Raw genomic sequence first — 22739 nt, forward strand, 5'->3', positions numbered from 1 at the left:
ACCGGCCGCGGCGGCGAGCGCCGACTGACAGCTGGCGCGAGGGCGAGCGGGTCGGGCGGCGGGCGGGAGGGGGGCCGCCGGAGTAACTTTCCAGAAAAACAGCCAGCGTGTAGCAGGAGTGACTCCAAGAGGGGAAAAAAAGTTCAGTTACCACGTCGAACGAGGGGACTCGCAAAGTATTTTTCAAATGGGCTCGGCTTTTCCTGTGCCTGTTTAAAACATTAAAGTCGTGCAGCAAAAGAGGCTGCGTGCGCTGGTCCCTCCCTCCCCCACCCCGGCCGGAGACGTCATGGGAGGGAGGTATAAAATTTCAGCGGAGAGAAATAGAGAAAGCAGTGTGTGTGCATGTGTGTGTGTGAGAGGGAGAGGAGCGAGAGGGAGAGAGGGGGAGAAAGAGAGGGAGAGTGAGAAAGGGAGGGAAGCAGGGGCCAAGTCCCAGGGAATAGAGAGGCGAGAGATAGGGGAAGCAGCGTGCGAAAGAAGGAATAACAGCTTTCCGGAGCAGGCGTGCAGCGAACTGGCTTCTATTTTCTTTTTCTTTTCCTTTTTATTTTTATTTTCTTTAAAGAGAAGCAGGGGGCAGCAGCCATGGCCGAGGGAGAAGACAAGCCGAGGTGCTGGTGACCCAGGGCGTCCAAGTGGATTATTGGGGCTGCTCTCCAGAGGCCTGTCCTCCCTGCCTTCCAATTGCACATACCCCCAACCCCAGCCAATGAAGACGAGAGGCAGCGTGAACAGAGTCATTTAGAAAGCCCCCGAGGAAGTGTAAACAAAAGAGAAAGCATGAATGGAGTGCCTGAGAGACAAGTGTGTCCTGTACTGCCCCCACCTTTAGCTGGGCCAGCAACTGCCCAGCCCTGCCTCTCCCCACCTACTCACTGGTGATCTGATTTTTTTTCTTTTAACATTTTTTCCCCCTTTCTTCTCCATTCTCTTTTCGTATTCTCCTTCAGGGCAAGACAAGGATTTTGATTTTGGGACCCAGCCATGGTCCTTCTGCTCCTTCTTTAAAATACCCACTTTCTCCCCATCGCCAAGCAGCGTTTGGCAATATCAGATATCCGCTCTATTTATTTTTACCTAAGGAAAAACTCCAGCTCCCTTCCCACTCCCAGCTGCCTTGCCACCCCTCCCAGCCCTGCGCTTGCCCTCCACCTGGCCTGCTGGGAGTCAGAGCCCAGCAAAACCTGTTTAGACACATGGACAAGAATCCCAGCGCTACAAGGCACACAGTCCGCTTCTTCGTCCTCAGGGTTGCCAGCGCTTCCTGGAAGTCCTGAAGCTCTCGCAGTGCAGTGAGTTCATGCACCTTCTTGCCAAGCCTCAGTCTTTGGGATCTGGGGAGGCCGCCTGGTTTTCCTCCCTCCTTCTGCACGTCTGCTGGGGTCTCCTCCTCGCCAGGCCTCGCCGTCCCCCCGGCCTCTCTCCCCGGCTCACACATGAAGATGCACTTGCAAAGGGCTCTGGTGGTCCTGGCCCTGCTGAACTTTGCCACAGTCAGCCTCGCTCTGTCCACTTGCACCACCTTGGACTTTGGCCACATCAAGAAGAAGAGGGTGGAAGCCATTAGGGGACAGATCTTGAGCAAGCTCAGGCTCACCAGCCCCCCTGAGCCATCAGTGATGACCCACGTCCCCTATCAGGTCCTGGCCCTTTACAACAGCACCCGGGAGCTGCTGGAGGAGATGCAGGGGGAGAAGGAAGAAGGCTGCACTCAGGAAAACACCGAGTCGGAATACTATGCCAAAGAAATCCATAAATTCGACATGATCCAGGGGCTGGCGGAGCACAGTAAGTCCAAATTCTCGCTGGGGCTTCTGCTCTGGAGGGTCTGAACTGGAGTAGGGAGCCCCGTGGAGGGGCCTGGTGCTGGCCGTGCAGGAGGCTCAGGAGGTGCGATGCGCGGTCGGGGCTGGGGAGGTGGGTGGGGAAGGAGACAGAGCCGTTCTGGGAAGAGCTGGACACTTCTGGGAGGCCAGGAGCCTGGAGCCAGTGGCTTGCCGAACTCCCATCACATCCTTGACTGATTTTAATTTGGAATTACGTTGTGTTGTCCAGGGAAACATATGTGTTCTTGCACATGCGATCGTGTGGGTGACTGCGAGCATCTGTGTGCCATAGCGAGAGAGCCCTCCAGTTCTCCGAGTCTGAAGACCTTGGTCTTCTCCCTGCTTTTTACAGCTCTCTGTGACACGTCTCCGGGTCAGTTTTTCCAGTTCTTGGGAAGAAGGGTACCTGCCCTAAATTAATGTCTGTCAAGCTTTTTGAAGCCTAGGCAAGAGACAGCTTCTTGCTGCCTGGGTCCTTTGGTCTACCCCACCCACGTGACCCATATGAGCATGTGTAATGGGGAGAGGGTACACACGTATGTTCACATGTCCCGGTACTTTAGGGCGACATATAGTCTTGTGTGGTACAATAGACAGATTCATGTGCTCAAAATGGGCGCCCTCCAGGCCGGCGGCCGGGGGAGCAGGGTTTCGGCTGTGGATGCGCAGCAGAGGGCTGGCGCCCTTTGTGTCTGCGTGTCAGGGAGAGTGGGTGGGGGGCGGTGGGTGGCGGGATGTGTCTGGGAGCCGGCCTTCCCTGGGGGCTCCCCTCCGTGCCTGGGAGCTGGGCAGCTTCTTGGTGAGACGTCTGTGTGTGTTTGTACACGTGTGGAAGTCATGTGTGTTTACTGAACGGGGATTTTAAAAACCTCAATACAAGAGAGAGAAATTTGGCAGATGTTGAGAAACTGACAGCCCAGGAAAGAGGAATGTGAGCCACTTGTGGGCCAGAGACTCTGGGAGCAGCTCTGTTTGCTTTTCCTACCAGCAGGTGTCCTCGCCGCCCTGACTACCTCAGCCCAGGCCCACCTGGGAGGTGGCGCAGGGGGCGTGGGAGGGAGCCGGCAGGGGGTGGGCAGGGGGTGCACAGCAGGGGTTGAAAGGAGCCTGGCTGGGGAGGAGCAGGAGAGGGTGCTGATGGGCGGACCAGCTCTGGCTGAAGGTGCAGAAGGCCTTGTTTGGGGCTGGCCCACGCCGCCGGGCAGCGGAGGCTGTGGTTACTGGCGAGGGGCTCCCACTCCAGTTTCCTGTGGCTGCCTGGGGCGCCCTTCCTTAGGATGTGGCTGCCGTGTGGGGCGGAGGCTGAGGCTGAGCTCGTGCTCCCTGCCCTGGGTCCTCTGGGTGGGGCTGGCTCAGAGTCTGCCGGGGTCCCCTAGCTCCCAGAGGCACTCAGCAGCTGGAGGACTGAGCCCCCGACTCCCTGGGCACCCACCAAGCAGGAGATGGTGGCCACAAACTGTCAGAGGAGGGTCAAAATCTGAGGTCAGCAGGAGAGGTCTGAGGGGAGTCCAGGGCAAGAGGGCAGGACTGGGACCTTAATGGTCTGGGTCAGGAGGAGGAGTCAGAGGGAGGAGGGAGTCTGAGTCACGAGGGCCCACCCCGCCTGGAATCCTGAGCTGAGAATGAATGAGCCAGAGGGATTCGGGGCCACGCAGGTACAAGCGGACATTGATTTTGTGCAGAGACTCGGGGCACACAGAATGGACAGCCTTGGGAAAAGCCAGGGCAGGGCCCACAGATCTGGGCAGCTCCTGGGCTGCAGCACCAAGACCTTACAGCTGCAGCAGATGGGGGGCCGTGGGGCCACGGAGCAGTGGTCTGGCCCAGGCCACCCGGCACAGGCAGCAAGATACTGTTTGGGATACGGAGGAGCACCCAGAGGGACAGGGCGATGCTATGGAGGCTCCCAGGTGCAAACAGGAAGCAGGCCCAGACTCTGCAGCTGTTGGAGGTGACACGGAGGCTGAACAGACACAGACCTGGGCCCGCCCTGCAGCTGGTCAGCCTCCAGAGGCAGACGCACGAGGCACGATAATTATAAAGAAGACAGTTGGGCAGACACTGAGCAGGAGCTGACAGCCATCCTCAGAGGCACGGGGTGAGGGAAGCCTGTCCTTACCTCGTGGGGGCAGGTGGGGTGGGACCAGGTCTGTGTGAGGCACCAGCAGGGGCTCTATGCCAGAGCTTCTGCTGGGGAACTAAGGAGATCACGCTGTCTTCCGAATTTCACCACTGGGTCACCTCCATTACCCAGAGGAAAGGCACTGAAGGGCAGTGACATTAGGAGCTGGGGCAAGGGGCCAGGGAGGAAAGGGGAAGAAGGAATGCTCATCAGCGGTGCCGGAGAAGGGGCAGGGAGGTGAGAGCAGAAAGGAAGGCTGGACACTCTCACCTCCCTGTTTTACAGATGGGGAGACTGAGATGTGGATCAGTTAAGTAATTTGTCCAAAAGCCTAGACATGCTGCATACAGAACATATGCTGTTAAGCACAAAGTACACATTTTAAGTCCTACCTTTAACCTTTAGGGTTCAATAGAAATTTGATTTACAACATAAATGAATCATATTCATATGTTCGACCAAGCAGGAGGGGACAGGACTTATTATCTTAGTGGCCCAGGTGGCAGAGTGCATAGGGATAACTGGATTTGTTCTTTCTTAGCGATGCCTATTTTTTCTCAGGAAATTCATACTGCCACAAATGTTCTCCCAATTTTAATGAAAGGGCTTTCTTTCTTTAATGAGCCTCAGGTTAAGCAACCATAGCCATGCTAAAATCACCTCTCTGAGCTCCAGTTTCCTCATCTGGAAAGTCAGAGATGGTCTCCAAACTCCCTTTCAGCTGAAAGGATTTTATAATTACATCTGGGATGATTCAACAGTCAGTCTCTGCTGGGGAGTACAGACAAGACTTTGTCACCCCTTTTATAACTCTCCAGGATTTTGCTATGGGAAGTCAGTCGAGACTTTCTCTGACCCACGTGGTAGGGACATGGCCTTTTCAGTTCTTCTGTCATCCTTCTTACCAAGACATTGCCAGTGTAGGTGTTGTTTTATCTTCTGGCTTGTAATTATCTGTGTCTGCTGGGAGGCTCTTCTTGTTTTTGGCCAAAGGCAACTAGCAAAGAAAAAACTTAGTATTTTAGACTTTCTTTTCTGACTGCTAAAGGTAGATTTTGTTCATTCTGAAAATTAAAAGACATTTCATATTGCAAGCTCGCTGGCCCGAATGGCATGTGAACATGGTAGGTCAGCGCTTCTCCAGGTGTGGTCCAGAGGTGAGGTACATGAGGTCTCCCAGGCCCCACCCCACCCTTACAGAATCAGACTCTCAGGGGCGTGGGGCTCTGGGGAATCTGTATTTCCAACAACTCTGTAAGTGAGCTAGGGCAAAACCTTTCCTTAGAAGGATTGTAAACACAGGTGCCCACAGAGACCAGGAGGGAAATGCAGGTAATCTAGAAGAAAAGCCATGGCACAAGCCCAGGATGAACTGCCCAGGACACGTGGCCTTGGGGTCATGAAGAAAATAGGGTGTGTGTGGCAGGGGCAGGGAGTGAACCTGGAGCCCACGTGCCCTGTTAACAGAGGCAGCCACTACTCAGTCCTTGCTGGGTTTTGTAGTCAGGAGTGTGGGTCCAGCTCGACTAGCTTTTACTTTTTCCCAAAAGAACAGAAAACCTGGCTCTTTCTGTAAAATCGTCCAATTTTTAACATGGGCTTAGAATGTTTATGGGCTTCTAATTCAAAATTTTTCAAGATGATGCATTGGCTAAACAACATGTCTAATTCATTTAAAAGTGAATCCCTTTAAACCATTAAAGTTTAAATGGCAGTGGTTTCTGAAAGTTCAAGAACACCTGGGAGCCATGGTACCCGTTGCAGAACATTATAAACTGTGGTTCTCAACTTTGGCTGCACATTAGAATCATCTGGAGATCTTTTTTAAAAAAATGTTGTGTTTGTACCCACTCACTCCAATGTAGTCAGAATTGCTGGGGAGTGGGTCCAGGCAACATCTGTTTTTAAAGTTCTCCAGGTGATTCTAATGTACAGCCAGGATAAAGAAGTACAGCCACACTCATATATACAGTCCCTTCGTTGGAACCAGCAGAGATGATGTATGCAAGCAAAGGCACACCTTCTAGCCCAGGTGTCTGAAAACACTTTAAAAGGCAGTTAACTAAACATGGTCAGCTATTTCCTGGTTTTTCCATGAATCCTCGACATGAATATCTTTTGCTTGTTTTTTTGCTCCCTAAAACAGAGAAAAATGGCATTCATCAATATATATTTTTCTGTGCAATGGAAAAAATTGCTCATAATTTAATTTGTAAAGGTGGGACCCCTAATCCGGCTCTCAGTAATACTAGTGTTCTGCAGAGGCATGGCTTAGGAAACACGAAACTGATTGGCAGCTGGCCCTTGTCGCAGGTTGGTACTCTAGCCCCATTTCATGGAATCCTGCCACATTTTGTTCCTGAAACCATCTCCACTAGATGATCTCCCATGTCTCCTCTAGTTTCTAGAGTTTGCTTCAGTAAATAAGGGGTAGTCAGAAGACCTGGCTTCAAATCCCACCTATGCTACCTGCTAGCTGAGTGACCTGCTAGCTGAGTGACCTAGCTAAAGTGACTGGTGCTCAGTTTCCTCATTTGTAGAATGATAAATCGTATGTATTCTTATTCTCCTCAAGGGTTCTTAGAGGGTGAGATGAGTTACTAAAAGCTCTCTGCAATATAAGGTGGTGCTATTACATTTTGTTTATTTACACTCTAATTCATTGCACAAATTATTTAAAACATCATTATTATTCACTGGATTTAATTGTCAAGAAGATTCTATTTACATTTTCTTTTCTCCCCCAGGCAATTCTCTTTAAATCACTAGTAACTGTGTCTCAGCTTTGCTTGCTAGTGTCAAGCGGCTCGTGTCAGTTAACTCACATATGACCTTGGCCAAGACCCTTCTGGACTTCGGGTTCTTCCTCTGAAGAGGACTGCGCTCGATGACTCCTGATGGACCTTCTAACGCAGCAGTTGGCAATCTGTAGCTCCCAGTGACAGAAAATGAGCCTGCCCGCCTCCTTCTTGAAATCTCCTTACAGTTCTCACCAGGAGAATTGGAGGGAGCAGATGTAGGATTGTCAGGCAGGGAGAAACCAAAGAGGACGGTCACTAGGTGTCCCGAGGACTCCCTGAGCTCATTGCTTCCCGAGGACTCCCTGAGCTCATTGCTTCCCATCTCTGGCTCCCCACTGCCCTGACGCCACTGAGTCTCCGCACCAGCAGGTGCTCTCTCCGCTCCCCTTTTGCTTTTTACAGCAAGGTGCACTTGGCATTGACCCTCTATTCCTCCTGCTGGAGGTGCTGTTACAACTGAAGCCATACTGATGACAGCTCCGTCCTTGAGAAGGTGGCCAGTTCAACTAGCTTATAGCATTTCAAGCTTGCAGGCTTACACACTGGATTGCTGTCACTGATCCCTCTCCAGTTCTATCCAAAATGGTTTGGGGAATGGCGGGCAGTATGTGTTCTCTCAAAGCCAATTATTAATCAAGGCTTCATTAGCCTGCATTCACACATTTGTTTTTCTAACAGCTGTTCCATTAATTTTCTAAGAACCGATGTCAGGCTGACCAGATGGCAATTTCCAGAAACACTCATTCATCCTTTCCTAAAGATCAGTAGCGCATGTGCTTGTTTCCAGGCCTCTGATCCTTCCTGCCTTGTCCGTGACTTCCTGAGTCACCCCTCAGGGTGATCGTGAGCTCATTCCAGCCCTGTCCATTACATGTGGAATCTGGGTCTGTGAGCCTGAATTTCACGTTCTGGCTATCGTGACCGTTTGTGTAGAAAGTCTTTCTCTGGGTGTTAATGCTGCGCAGACCTTGAGGTTATGAAGTACACAGGAGCAGGAAAAAAACAGGATCTTTCCTTTCTTTGGCTCTGAGGGGTGAGAGAGAGCATTGGTTGCCTCTGTCTTGTGGACAGGGATGAAGAGGCCACTGGGTGACAGAGGCGGGCGTAGCACATGCTGTCAAGGAAAAAGATCCTCAAAGAGGAAGGAACCAATGGTGACCAAGCAGCTCAGTCTGAAGAAACACCTGTGTTTCCGCCAGGCTCAAAATGTGGGCTGTTTGCCACATAAACCCTCCTTTATTAGGTCTGAAACACGGGGCTGATATGTCACTGTGCTGCTCGGACACTTTCTGTGCTCCCTATGGTTAAGAGAATACAATTTTTAAATTATATTTGGAGGCCAGGCGTGGTGGCTAAAGCCTGTAATCCTAGCACTCTGGGAGGCCGAGGCAAGTGGATTGCTTGAGGTCAGGAGTTCGAAACCAGCCTGAGCAAGATCGAGACCCCGTCTCTGCTATAAATACAAAGAAATTAATTGGCCAACTAATATATATAGAAAAAATTAGCGGGGCATGGTGGCGCATGCCTGTAGTCCCAGCTATTCGGGAGGCTGAGGCAGGAGGATTGCTTGAGCCCAGGAGTTTGAGGTTGCTGTGAGCTAGGCTGATGCCATGGCACTCACTCTAGCCTGGGCAACAGAGTAAGACTCTGTCTCAAAAAAAAAAAAAATTATATTTGGAGAGGGAGATCTCACTATGTTAGGCTGGTCTTGAACTCCTAGCCTCAAGCCATCATCCTGCCTAAGCCTCCCAAGTAGCTGGGACTACAGGCATTCAGCCACCATGCCCAGCAACAGGGTAAAATCCAACCTTTCCATCTGACGTATGGCCTCCCTACAGAGGACCCCAGCCTTGCTGCCTCAGAGCAGCATCTCCCCCTCCCTGCCTCTGCTTCCGGCAGCCCTGCCGTGTACAAGTTCTTTCCTTGTCACCCTCAAACCTTCCTCCTGCAGGGCCCAGATCGACTATCACCTCTTCTGTGGAGTGCTCCTTGCTCTCTCCCTCCTTTGATTTCCTATAGCACTCCTGGCCTTCTGCAGAGACCCTGTCTCTGGCCCTGTCAGTCGGGTCCCAGTATCGACAACTTCCCTGGATATTAATCCCATCGACGCAGAGGCTGCATCTGCTCGCTTTCTGCCTCCCAGTGTCACCACTGTGCTTGGCACATAGCGTTTGCTCAGTACCTGCTTGGCAGGGGAATGAGTGTCGGAATGAACAAACACATGAATGCATTAACTAGCTATACGATCTGTGAACTACTAGGGGGATTGCCGACATCTTCTGAGAATCCGTGTTTTCTAAGAGTAAACAGGCTGGCAAGGCAGTGGGAGCAGAGGGCAGTTGCATTTTGCCGGCCAGTCTCTAGGGCCACGTCCTGGGGCTCTGACTCCCACTGCTCCTTGCTCAGGACCCTGTATGGTTCTAGGGTCACCAAGAAGCTTCCCCCTATCTCCACCTTTAAGTCTGAGGGCTCAAGCCTCCAGGGAGGCGACTTGGTGTTGGCGGCGGCACACCATTCCTGTGGCCCTCACTCAGCTGTGCCTCTTCCCGTGGCTTTCTCTCCTAGATGAGCTGGCCGTCTGCCCCAAAGGAATTACCTCCAAGGTTTTCCGCTTCAACGTGTCCTCAGTGGAGAAAAATGGAACCAACCTGTTCCGAGCAGAATTCCGGGTCTTGCGGGTGCCAAACCCCAGCTCCAAGCGCAACGAGCAGAGGATCGAGCTCTTCCAGGTGAGAAGCCAGTTCCTTTGCTGTGTCAGGCCCGTGCTGGGCACAGAGTCCCACACACCCGAGCTTGAGTCCTGGCTTCTCTGAGCCTCAGTTTCTGTATCTGTATCTGTCATTAAGAGGAGTAAGAATGACGGTGCAGAAACCTTTAGCTTCCTGTGGCTGCCCTCACCTGTCCTCCTGCGTTGTGCCACATCCTCAGGTACTCTGTCCTGGCCTTGGGTACTAAATCCTTTCTCTACCCATAGATACTTCGGCCGGATGAGCACATCGCCAAACAGCGCTATATTGGTGGCAAGAATCTGCCCACGCGGGGCACTGCTGAGTGGCTGTCTTTTGATGTCACTGACACTGTGCGTGAGTGGCTGCTGAGAAGAGGTGGGTCGACCCTAAGGATGAGCATCTCAGAAGGAACCTCAGGGTCCTTGCTCCTTTGTGCAGTGGAGGGAACAAGGCAGAGTGGGGGGCGTCACACACCTGGGTGCAGAGCCCAGCTTTGCCACTGAGCCTCTGTGTGTCCCCCATCCATTCCCTCAACTACAATCATCTTTATTCAGTGCTCACTCTAACCCAGGCCTTGGGAGGTAGCTGTGCACAGACAGGTGATGTCCCAGATCTCATGGGGCTTTTGTTCTGGTAAGAAAGACACAGAATAGGCCAGGTGCGGTGGCTCACGCCTGTAATCCTAGCTCTCTGGGAGGCTGAGGCGGGCGGATCGTTTGAGCTCAGGAGTTCGAAACCAGCCTGAGCAAGAGTGAGACCCCGTCTCTACTATAAATAGAAAGAAATTAATTGGCCAACTAATATATATAGAAAAAATTAGCCGGGCATGGTGGCACATGCCTGTAGTCCCAGCTACTCGGGAGGCTGAGGCAGCAGGATCACTTGAACCCAGGAGTTTGAGGTTGCTGTGAGCTAGGCTGATGCCATGGCACTCACTCTAGCCTGGGCAACAAAGTGAGACTCTGTCTCAAAAAAAAAAAGAAAGACACAGAATAAACAAGTAAACATTGGAGGAGTAAGAGTTTGAAACAGTGGAAAGTGAAAATAGAAGGAGGGCAATGTGGTAATGGGGCCCAGCATCTGCTGCCCAGGGAAGGCTCTAAGACAAGGCATTCCTGTGCTGGGGTCGAGTGATAAGCAGAGGTCAGCCCGTGAAGGTCAAGGTGAAGTACGTCCCCAGCAGAGGAGACAGGGAGGCCTGGGCTGTCAGGTGGAAACTGCTTGATCTCTTCTAGCAGCAGCAAGCAGACTGGTGTGGTGGGAGCGAGGTGAGCCGGGGCTTGGGGGCGGGGATCGGAGAGGTTGCTGGGCCGTGTAATTTAATTTAAGACCTGTCAGGCCATGGGAAGGTCTCAGGACTTATTCCAGGTGTGATGAGAAGCCGTGGGAGTGCTCTCAGCAGGGCTGGGGGTGTGGGTGAGGTGATTTGGTTAAATCTTTAACAGATCCCTCTGGTTGCCATGAGGTCAAGAGAGGAGGCAGGATGTCCGGTTAGGCCACTGCAGCCGCCCGGACCAGGGCATAGGGGCTCAGACGAGGGTGGCGGCAGTGGGTGTGGAGATCACATGGATCTGCTCCGTGTTTGGAGGTAGAGCCAAGAGCACTGGCTGACTAGGTATGGGTGTGAGGACACAAGACGAGTCCCAGATGACTTCCAAACTGTTGGACTGAGCATCCAGATGGTATCACTTACTGAAACAGGGAAGACTGGGAGAAGAACGGGCTTGGCCAATTCCGTTTGAAGGGCCCGGTAGTCTTCCAAGTCGAGCTACCCACTAGGCATGGCAAGCGTCACATGTCCCAGATGCCTTACCCACTCACCTTGACCCCTCCCCTGGAAAACACGGTAATGGTCACTCCCCTGCGTGCCTCACAGAGCTGTTTCAAATGTATTTGAGAGAACCTCATAGCTTTCAACATTTTGCAAGAGTGAGCTTTTATGATGTCAGATAAGGAAACTGAGGCTCAGAGAAGGGAAGTGACTTGTCCAAGGCCATCTAGTCTGGAGCAGAGATTTGGCGTCTGCTGACACTATGCCCTGTGTTTCCCTCCCTCTCCTTGGCTGGCACTGCCTGGTCTGGCTGCTCAGTGGGGTGGGTGACACGTGGCAGTCCCAGCTGTCCCTCCCCTCCCTCTTAGGAAGGGTTTTCTGCCATCAGCAGCTGCTTTAAAGCCAGAGGCCATCCACACATTGACGCCCAGAGTCCCTGACGCAGGGGGATCTTCCCATGTCCCCGGTGTTTTAGAAAACGAGGGGTTAAGGCTGGAAGGCAGCATCACAAACTGCTTGGCCTGCATATTGTTTTAAAATTTAGCTAGTGGTCAACAATTTTTTTTTTTTATAAAGTCAGGAGATTTCACATAAAACCTGGACTTCTGGCTTTTCTTAAAAAATTGGAAGATTTCCTGGTAACCACCCACCAGGAAAGTGGTCCTGGCCACCTCTTCGGGGGAGGGGGGGTGTGCATCTTCAGTCCCCATGGCCCCCACCGTCCTCACTGTTCTCCAAGAGCGAGGTTGGCAGTTCCTATTTAGCATCACATGATGGTTCGATTTGCTCACTTATGTGACCTGCCTGGGCTCTGTAGGCATCCGGATTTGCAAGTCCCCATCTAAGGGACATTATTGAGTGGCTGAGTTGGGAGCTGGTGGGCTGGAGGTCCTGCCCCTGTCCCAAGGGTACCCAGGAATTCCATCCTGTCCCTTCTGCCGAGCATGAAGGCAAAAGCCGAGGCTCACCCACGTGGGTCTGCCGACAGCAGCACTGTTGGGAATTCTGACTCAGACGGCACTCTGCCTGGAGCCCGACACCGCTGCCGAAAGGAGGGGCTGGGGAAATTAATCTCTTAGCTTCCCTGTCTGATTTTGATCAGGTCCACCTGGATTTCTTTGAAGCCCTGGGCACTTGAAGGAGTTCTTATTTTCACAGCTGCAGAACTCAATGAGAAGTTTGCATTGAGAATGATTTCCATCCTCCTGAGACATCAAAAAGATAATTTCGTAATAAAACCTATGGGTCCCCCACCCACCATCCCCACGCCTGCCAATTCTGAGGTTGGTTCTTCATTGGAACCTTCAGTTCCCATTTAGGCAAATACTGCCCACCCCTCCCACAGGGGAATCGTAACACAGGCCTTTACTTACACAGAGCTCACGAGTCTCTCAGCCCCAAACCAGGCAGCAAATGGACTCCAAATTGGAGCAGTTGATAGTGTGGTTTGATGAGGGAACTGAGTCACACATGTGGTCTCAGATTCACAAGGGTATGAGGACCTGGTGCCCAGTGACCCTGGATAGGGCCCCAGCCAGCTCTGACTGCAGCCAGCCGGCTCCTGGCCGTCCATCTGTGTTGGAATCCTGGCATTGCCACCTACTGGTTGGACACCTTGGGCAAGCCACTTAATTTCCCTAAGCCTCAGCAGCCTCATCTGCACAATGGGGGGATAAGAATAGTTCTTCCTGTGTAGGATTATTCTAGAGATTAAATGAGTTAATGCTGATAAAATCTCAGAGCAGTGTTTGATGTTGGTGATTGCTGTCATCATCTCTACCTAGATAGAGCCTGTTGGCCAATCCGGGTCATGCTGGACCTCCTGCTTACCACCTGTACCCTAACACTCACTCTCCCCAACACAGCTGTCTGCACCTCGACTTTCTAACGCACAGAATCATAGAACTTGCCCACTCCAGGTCTCTTCAGTCCACCTTGAACCAGTCTGAATGGGAAGTACACTGTGTTGTTAGGTGGCCCATTTCCGATATTCCAGCTCCTTCTCCCAGCTGCCTTAGACGAGGGCGAGGACACTCCTCATGCCTCCCTCTCTGTTCACTTCTCTCGCTGGGGCTCAGCTGCCTTGTTGCTGGTCTGCCTTTCCCCCTGAGCTGACTCTCTGGAACAGAGTTTCATGCCCAGCAGGTGTTGGCATGTCCCAGGGGTTGCCCTCACTTCTTGGAGCAGAACAGATCTTTTTGGGCTCTGGAGTTTATGGAAGAAGGGAGCAGCTGGGTTTTTTGTTTTTGTTTGAGACAGGGTCTCACTCTGTTGCCCAGACTAGAGTGCAATGGCATCATCATAGCTCACTGCAACCTCAAACTGCTGGGTTCAAGAGATCCTCTTGCCTCAGCCTCCCGAGCAGCTGGGACTACAGGTATGTGCCACCATACCCGGCTAATTTTTTTATTTTTTGTGGAGATGGGGTCTCACTGTGTTGCTCAGGCTGATCTCAGGGAGCTAGTGTTTAGCCAGTAGGACTAGGATGGCCACCCACCTAACAGTGACTATCGTCGCCAGGCTTGTACCGTCCTGCCTGTGAGAAGGATGTTCAGCCAGGCTAGACTCTTGGGGGTTTTCCCTAATGACATCAGATTTCAGGAAGAGCCCCGGTTGGCCCCGAGGCCAGATATTCAAATATATTGCGTGTGGCCTCAGGGGGCAGTAAATCAATCAGTTCACTGAGAAGCCGACCTTGAACCTAGAGGGGCCCCTCCCCCATGACCTCTTCTACACCTGGCCACAGCTGACTGCTACGCCAGGATCAACAGAACCTTCTAGGCATGATACCAGAATTGACGTGATACTGGATCCTGCCTGGTTTCCCTGTGTAAAACTACTTCATTCAGTATAAACTTTTCATATACTTTTTCCTTTTTTCTTCCCCTTCATTCGGCCCCATTTACCGATTTCCTTGCTTCCTTGATTTTGGTTGCGAAAATACACAATACCACAAGTACCAGGAGCAGGGGCCAAAGCTGGCCTTCATGCACCAGAATGTCCGTCACCAAACCCTGGCACCTCCAGTCTTCCTCACGCTCATTCTCTCCCAGCTCATGTCATCTGGACCCTTGGCCATGCCCTCTGTCATCTCTGGTCCGTTCTCTAAGTTCACAGCTGCCTTCTTGAGCTGTTCATCTTAGCGAGCGATCCACATTCCAGCTTCCCATCATGGTGAGTAAGGGTTCCAAAGGAGAAACATCTGAGTAATTTTCACCTCATCCTGGTTCCTTAGGAGAAACACTGCCAAGTATAACCATGATGTTCACCTTATCTCCTGGAATCTACCACTTTCTCCATATCCACCATCATAGCCGGGTGGAAATGCTCACACAGTCCACTGATTCTACCTCTTACTTGCAGGTGACCTTGCCTCTAGCAGTGATTTCTAAGATTTTTAATCTTATTGCCCGGCCTTTCATCCTGTGGCCCTTTGAATTTGTGGCTTTTTGAATCACTGTCTCACTGCTCTAATGTTTGCTTTTTTTTTTATTTTATTTTATTTTTTTACTACTAGGCTCAAGTGATCCTCCTGCTTCAGTCTCCCAAGTAGCTGGGACTACAGGCATGTGCCACCACGCCTGGCTAACTTTAAAAAACAATTTTTTTGTGTGGAGATGGGGTCTTGCTATGTTGCCCAGGCAGGTCTGAAACTCCTGGCCTCAAGTATTCCTCCTGCCTTGGCCTCTTAAAGTGCTGGAATTACAGGAACGAGCCACTGTGCCTGGCCTCCTAAGTTACTCCCTCTCCTTAGTCTCTTCCAGTGCCTCTGCCTCTTCCCTTCATCCTTCCTTAGGAGGGAGGCTCAAATATCTCCCCTCCCAACAAACAGGTGGTGTGAGTTTTTTCTTTCCCTCCTATATCCTTGTCCTTTCGCCCCCAAGTAGGTAGGTGACAGTTTTCTCTTAACACCATCCTTTGTAAACGGATGGCTATTCCAGTTCTCCTTCGTGATGTCGCTAGTTCATGGGGATCTGGTTGTTCGTAATGTAACAGAAGGACATGGGATATGGCACCACGTGCATGAAGGTCCATTCTGAGCTTTGGGGGCACTTTCTGTCTCCCGTGAACCTCAGTGTAACTCAGTTCCCGCGAGTGCCTGTGGGAGCGGAGGCCCTGGCCCACCTTGCGCGGGTGATGGGCAGCCCCCCAGCACACGGACGTGCGCTTCTCACCGCCTCTGTGTCTTATTTTGCAGAGTCCAACTTAGGTTTGGAAATCAGCATTCATTGTCCATGTCACACCTTTCAGCCCAATGGAGATATCCTGGAAAACATTCACGAGGTGATGGAAATCAAATTCAAAGGTAACAAAATGAATGTGTGTGGTAGGATAATGGGACATTATGTGGTAGTTAATGGGACAGGACAGGCGACGAGACCCCTGCCAGACCCCAAGAAAAGGAGCCATGCTTTTCCATGGAAAAGGCCAACTATTTTGCACTTGAGAAATTCTGCTTTGCCCCAAAAGCAATGAACTTGACTTTCAGCTCATAACTATAGAGGATGCATTAGCATCTGGAAGGCAGCATGATGCTGGTCAGAGCGGTGAGGTTATATAGGCAAGCTGGTCATCCTCTCTGAGCCCTGTGAAATGGGAATGAGGGTACAATTAAATAACAAATGTAAAACACAGTGTCAGAAATGCCCAACAGATAAGAGTTGTCTTCCCCTTCCCTAAAAGAAATTAACTTAGGAGGCCCTGAACATGAGTGCCCTGACTACTGTACTTTCCAGATGTTGCAGGGGCTGCCTGATCCTTGCCCAGGAGTCACCTGGGTTTGGATGATTGGTTTGAGGCCCAGGGTGTGTGTCCACGGGTGTTTGCATGGAGATGGCGAAGTAATTGGGAGTCATTCCTGGTTTTCCAGTATATTTCCAAGGAACTCAGCCTTGATGATCTGGAGTTCAGGAAAGTTCTCTTGTCCTTTCATATTCCCATTTTGGGTAACTAAGGGATGCCTGAGGTCAGAGGCTTGTCTGGGCAAAGGTACAGGTTCTTGGCTCCCTGCCTTAGGTAGTCCTCTTACCCTGCATGGACCCTATTTCAGACCCTTTTTTATTTTATAAATTAAATTTTTTTTTAAATTTTTTGAGACAGAGTCTCGCTCTGTTGCCCATGTTAGAGTGCCATGGCATCAGCCTAGCTCACAGCAACCTCAAACTCCTGGGCTCAAGCGATCCTCCTGCCTCAGCCTCCTAAGTAGCTGGGACTACAGGCACGCACCACCACACACAGCTAATTTTTTTTTTCCTTTCTATTTTTAGTAGAGATAGGGTCTTGCTCTTGCTCAGGCTGGTCTCAAACTCCCAAGCTCAAGCTCAAGCGATCTTCCCACCTCAGCCTCCCAGAGTGCTAAGATTATAGGCATGAGCCACTGACTGGCTCAGACCTTTTTTTTAAAAAAAAAAAAAAAAGCCAAGGATTTGACATCCTAATCACAGAACCTTAGAGCCCAGGAGACCTTGAGAGTCCTTAGCTATAGGCTAGGTTAGGATAAAACCTTCCCACTTCAGTTAATACTTAATCTCATTCATAAAAATTTTCAGAAAAGGGAATTTGAGATCCAGGTCTCCTGTTTATCTTACAGACCTAGTGCCCCCTTCTTGAGATGCAAGTCCCCTGTAGCTATGTACATTAACTCCTCACATTCCTGTCCTCGGTGGAGGTGGATGGCAGCTGGCAGCTGTCTCTGGTGAAATCCAGCTCTGTTTAGTTGACACTCTCTCTCATTCAGTCCTCAGTCCCTTCCCTCTCAGATGAAATAGTTCAGATGAATTCAGGTTTCCTTTCCAGAGCTCATTTACTAAGCTATTTGCCATATGCCTCATTATTCATCTGAAATCATAGTGAAAACGCTTCAAAAACTGTAAGCACAATGTGAATGTTACAATTATTCAGAGTCTTTTATTTTTATTTTTTTAAAGACAGAGTCTTGCTCTGTCGCCCAGGCTGGAGTGCAGGGGTGTCATAGCTCACCGCAGCCTCCTGGGCTCACGCGATGCTCCGGCCTCGGGCTCACAACACAGTTTGTTTCTTTGGCTCCCGTTCAGGCTGTCTTAAATCATGATACCTTACATTATCGGTAGGACTTCTGCAGTGTCTTGAACAATTCACGTTATAAGAGGAAACTCACACCCCGAGATCCTAAGTCTAGAATGTAAACTGACAACCCAGAGGTATGTGTTAGGTACCCCCCTGGCGATGGGGATGCTTCGTGGACCTCTGCAGATTCCCAGGGAGCATCTCAGGAAGGGCTTTCTGCCCCTTGCAAGATTTCCCCGCAAGAGTCCTGAGGGATCGGAATGTGGGCCTCATTCAGGGGCGTCCTTACAATGATGATAAGTTCTTTCCATGCTGGGTCCCCGCCTGGCCCCCAGCCTTCCCCTTCCTGCAGCTGGACGTTGGAAAGAAGCCGCACTTGCCCCGCACGCCTTCCTCATGGACTGCGCCGCCCCGCTTCTGGGCAGTGATAGGAGGGGACGAGGAGCCTCCGAGGGCTCTGCTTCCCTTAGGAGGGTGTCACCTTCCTTCCCTCCTGTAGGTGTGGACAATGAGGACGATCATGGCCGTGGAGACCTGGGGCGCCTCAAGAAGCAGAAGGACCACCACAGCCCTCATCTCATCCTCATGATGATCCCCCCGCACCGGCTCGACGGCCCAGGCCAGGGGGGTCAGAGGAAGAAGCGGGCCCTGGACACCAATTACTGCTTCCGGTGAGCCTGGGCCCCTGGGAACCCATAGCTACCTGTGCTGCTGCGGGTCAGGCCCCAGACCTGAGCCACACTCAACAGAAGGTCCCTGATGCTATTGACAAACATCTCCAGGAAGGAAGACTGAAAACCTTACAGCTCTCTTTCTGTTTCCCTGGGAGTCCCACTGTGTTTCTGCAGCCCAGCTCTGGACGGGCTTGGATGAAATGAGTGAGGAAAACTATGAGCAGGAGAGTGTTGCTCAAATACTTTGGATTGGAGATGCTTGGCTGAATCTTTCCATGGTTTTCATGTTTTATGGACTTGTAGGGGGTGTGTGTGTGTGTGAGAAAAAGAGAGAGAGAGAGAAAGAGTGAGAGAAGGAAAGAGATTAATGTAGGACTTTCCATTAAAGAAGTGCTCAGTTCACTATGAAGCATCCAGGGATGCTACCAGACGGGGGAAATGGTGCAGTTTTCATTTGCAGGGGAAATCTGAGCCAGAGAACTTAACTAATTCAGAAATAATAGAGTAGGCATGATACAGAGATAGAAAAAACACACCCTCCTCCCTTATTTGGGAGCAATTTCACTGCTCACGTATAAGGGAGGCGATGATAAAGCCTTTGTACCAGTTACCAAAAGGTAGAGACGAGCACATCCCTGAGAGGGTTTGAAGGAGTAAGTGCCTTAAGCATCGGGAGCAAGGAGTTCATCTGTGCGCACAGGCTTCAGAAGGGTGTGGGATTTGAGCGGAGGCTCCAAGGACCAGTGAGGTTTGGGATGTGAGGATCCAGGAGGAGAAGCACTTTGGGTAAAGGAGGGATCATGAGGGTCACTGTGGCTGGGAGGACGCCTGAATGGCGCCGGGGAGAATGAATTGGGAAGTCTTAAACCTAGAAACCGTGTCCTATGAGGACTAAACTAGGGATGTTGAGCTTATGGGGTGGAAGGTGCAGGACAGGCAGTGTTGTTGCTTCCAGCTGTCTGAAGGCCGGCAGGGCGATTTGTTCTGTGTGTCTGTCAGTTAGGAATGAATGTTCTTGGCTGCATGTGACAGTGACTTAAACCGTGTGGGGTTTCTTGTTCGCAGGAGGCCTGTAGCAGCATGCTCAGGGTTGGTTGGCTGTGTAATTTTACCACTGAGGACACAGGCTTTCTCGCTTTCCAGCCTGACATGCTTATTATGTTGGCTTTTGGTCACAAGTGAAGGCTAGAGCTCCAGGTGTCTTGTCCATGTTTAAAACAAGAAGAAGGGGTGAGGGGAAGAGCCAGCAGCTTGCTTCTTCCATCTGTTACTTATATAAGTGATCAAAATATCTTTGCCAGAACTTGCCTGCACCCCCTGCATACTTCTTATCTCATTAGTCATTCATTATTGGGTCACAAGACCACCCCTACCTGCGAGAGAAGCCAGGGACATGAATATCTGGTGTTCCAGACACTGTCATGGGAAGTGGCAAGGGAGAAGGGGGTTATTCAGTAACCATGGCTATTCAATAACCATTCAATAACCATTGGAATGGTTATTGAATAGATAACCAATAGTGTCTGCTGTGGTTCACTCATAAGCAGCCAGATTTTAGCCAGTAGCTGCCTATGTAAGTAGCAGGTTGCAAGATCAGCAGATCTTGAAACACAAGCTAGATGCCCACTTGGCAAATGGATTTCTTCAGGCAACAGAGTGAAGGGGCCTGATAATCCCATTTAGGTGATCTGGGATCAGGGTTCTATTAAGAGGATATGCCTTGTTTGGATAAATGGCCTCTAGATTTAGTCTGAGCAGTCATCTACTATGGTTTACAAGCTACACAGCTTAGAGTTTATTTCTGGTTGGGTGCACATTAGGAACCAACCTCAAGAGAGCTGAGCTGGCTAATAACAGAGTGCTTTGTATGGCACTTTATGTCTCTGTTTTGATTTGTGATGTGAAAGTGGGCAGGGCCACCTTCCACCCTTTACTGTTCCCTTGCAGCATCTATATCCACTTCCTACATCCCTGGGGTCCTGGTATTCACTATAGGAGAATGCCTATTTTCTTCAGCCCTCTGCCCTTGAACCTGGGATTCCATTAATTAGAGCCACCTCCTGTGATGGCATAGAAGGACTCCAAGGGGAAATAAGTGGGCATTTGTCAAGTTTCTTTTACTGGTGGTATCCTTTTTAAGTTGATTTTCTATAAATGTTTTCATCATAGCAACTTGGAGGAGAACTGCTGTGTGCGCCCCCTCTACATTGACTTCCGGCAGGATCTGGGCTGGAAATGGGTCCACGAACCTAAGGGCTACTACGCCAACTTCTGCTCAGGCCCTTGCCCATACCTCCGCAGCGCAGACACGACCCACAGCACGGTAGGCAGCAGAGGTTACGCCATCTGGGGCAATGGGCAGAGCCGACCAGGCCACTTGTTAAAAAGAATGCCACAAAGGACTGAATGTTGAATGAGTGAATGATGGTCTGGGGTGGGTAAAATCCCTCTCATAAAGGTTCTGATCTTGGCACCCTGATGCAATTCTACACCTTTACATTCCTACCATGGTTTCAACCAGACTTTTAATTTGCTTTGTCTAAAGATTTTTGTGCCATTGAAATGAATTATCATATGCCACCCTGTTTGTCAGAGCTGTGTGCACATGGGTTGGCAAGGAATGTTGGGGTAGAAAGGTGTCTACCATTAGATGAAGAACTCTGATCATTCCAGCCTCTTGAGTGTAGAAAACTTATTCTGAAAGACAATGAAAAGCTTGTAGAAGAAGCTAATATGAAACCCTGGAAAAGTGTTTCATGAAACACTTTCATGAAAGTGAGAGAGAAGAGAGTCCACAATCTCTGAAAGTAGCTTGTCTTTCCCTCAAGGGGAATAAAAAATAGGGCAGTAATTTGTGAAGCATGTTTCCTTGTAGCTCATTATTACTGCATCCTGTCTGGGGCCCTGCACTCTGGCACTCACTAAATGGCCCAAGGCCATGTTGAGAACATTTCTCACCAAAGTGATCAGTTACAGCTAGGAGGACCAATATAGGAGTTGTTTTCTTAACAGCCAGGAGAATTTCATTATCAATTTAAAGTTCCCCAATAACTGTTACATGTTTCAACTGATAACCCTCAAACAAGTGCGGATGTCCTGCAATCTGTCATTGTGGATGAACAGCAAGTCCTCGCTCACCCAAACTGCGTTCCAGCAGTTCCTCTTAAGTAGCATCAGCGGCCATTCCACCGCTTGCTAAGTCTCTAGGGCAGCCCCCAGAACTTGTAGTATTCCTGGGCTCCAGGCCTGAGGCTTGGCTTTCCAACCTCTAAATAAATGATCTGTCCCTGCCCAGGTGCTGGGACTGTACAACACCCTGAACCCGGAAGCATCTGCGTCGCCTTGCTGCGTGCCCCAGGACTTGGAGCCCCTGACCATCCTGTACTATGTCGGGAGGACCCCTAAGGTGGAACAGCTCTCCAACATGGTGGTGAAGTCTTGTAAGTGTAGCTGAGACCCCGCCTGCGACAGAGAGAGAGAGGAGAGAACTGCCATGCTGACTGCCCGCTCCTCGGGAAACAAAAGCAACACACCTCACCTAGAGGCCCGGAGCCCACGACCTGCGGCTCTAGGCAAATGGCTGAGATGGAGGTTTCCTTCTGGAACATTTCTCTTTCTTGCTGGCTCTGAGAATCACTGTGGTAAAGAAAGTGTGTGTTGGGTTAGGGGAAGGCCGAACTCTTCAGAACACACAGATTTTCTGTGATGCAGACAGAGGTGGTGGGGGGAGAGGGGGATGGCCAGTCGACATGTCGTGTGGTGATGGGATTTGGGCTACCCTAGGGAGGAGGAAGGGCAGAGAATGGCCGGGTCAGGGCCAGAATGGAAGACACTATGGATCTGAGGTCAGATTTGCACATCGCTGTACCATGTATGCTCTAGGGAATCTGGATTATGTTATACAAGGCAAGCATTTTTTTCCAGAAAGGTTACCAAGATAAAGTCCCAGAATTGTATTTCGTGCTACCTGTGATTACCGGCAAATCTTGTTAGTTTTGCAAATTGTCCTCTCTGTATCAATTAGCAGTGTGGGTCACTGCAGGGAGAAAATCTAGGTAATGTGGTTCCCGGGCCATCAACTATACTAGGCCTTATGGATACGCTGAACTCAGAAGCAAAGGGTGAGAAGTAACCCCCTCCTGTCTGCCCTCTGGGTCCCTCCTCTCACCTTCTTCCTCGATCTTATTTCCCCTGGACATCTGGCTAGATGCCTTCCGGGTCAGGGTGCACACGTCTGCATTGTGGGTCCACGCAGCCTCGGGGCATTATGGGGCCCCCTCCCCCCAAGACCCTGTGTTCGTTTGGTGTTCCTGGAAGCAGGTGCTACAATACGCGAGGCGTCCGGGGAAGCTGCACGTGTGCCGCGCAAGACTTGGCCCAGATGCACAGACGGAGGGATGAAGACAAATACAAATATTACTCTCAAAATCTTTGTATAAATAAATATTTTTGGGGAATCTTGGATGATTTCATCTTCTGGAAGATTGTTTCTAGAACAGTAAAAGCCTTATTCTAAGGTGTACGTCTGACTGGATAAATGTCCTTAATTACCCTTTTCTTAATTCCATGTCCACATGTACTCATCAGAGGCACCTGGGAGCTGGGGCAGAGACTCTCTCAGTCATCAAATACGTTGCTTGGAGTGAATGCCTTCCCCAGTGGGCACACTGCTGACTTCTGCTGTCTGAGAAGGCTGTGCTCGTGCCCCTCCCTTCTCGCAGAGCACACTATTCTCAGACACACAGAAGCAGCAGCTCAGATTTGCAGG

The 22739-nt window shown here is 50.6% G+C and overlaps 1 protein-coding gene across 1 annotated transcript; it reads left to right on the forward strand.

Moving 5' to 3' along the window:
• Positions 1 to 5: 5 nt before the first annotated feature.
• On the forward strand, positions 6 to 22433 carry TGFB3 (transforming growth factor beta 3). The gene is made up of 7 exons (XM_012742435.3): positions 6 to 1791; positions 9318 to 9481; positions 9727 to 9856; positions 15451 to 15558; positions 17797 to 17968; positions 20141 to 20294; positions 21267 to 22433. The coding sequence occupies exons 1-7, from the start codon at positions 1440 to 1442 to the stop codon at positions 21423 to 21425; spliced, it is 1239 nt and encodes a 412-aa protein (XP_012597889.1). The 5' UTR covers positions 6 to 1439; the 3' UTR covers positions 21426 to 22433.
• The last annotated feature ends 306 nt before the right edge of the window (positions 22434 to 22739 follow it).

This window comes from Microcebus murinus, chromosome 6, assembly GCF_040939455.1.
Source record: "Microcebus murinus isolate Inina chromosome 6, M.murinus_Inina_mat1.0, whole genome shotgun sequence".
Classification (NCBI taxonomy): Eukaryota; Metazoa; Chordata; class Mammalia; order Primates; family Cheirogaleidae; genus Microcebus; species Microcebus murinus.

Excerpts from the sequence above, each read along its gene's own strand:
- TGFB3 (XM_012742435.3), top strand. The coding sequence starts at position 1,440 with ATGAAGATGCACTTGCAAAGGGCTCTGGTGGTCCTGGCCCTGCTGAAC. Across the intron at positions 9,857-15,450 it reads TGAGTGGCTGCTGAGAAGAG|AGTCCAACTTAGGTTTGGAA; the intron begins GTGGGTCGACCC and ends CTTATTTTGCAG. Across the intron at positions 20,295-21,266 it reads CAGACACGACCCACAGCACG|GTGCTGGGACTGTACAACAC; the intron begins GTAGGCAGCAGA and ends GTCCCTGCCCAG.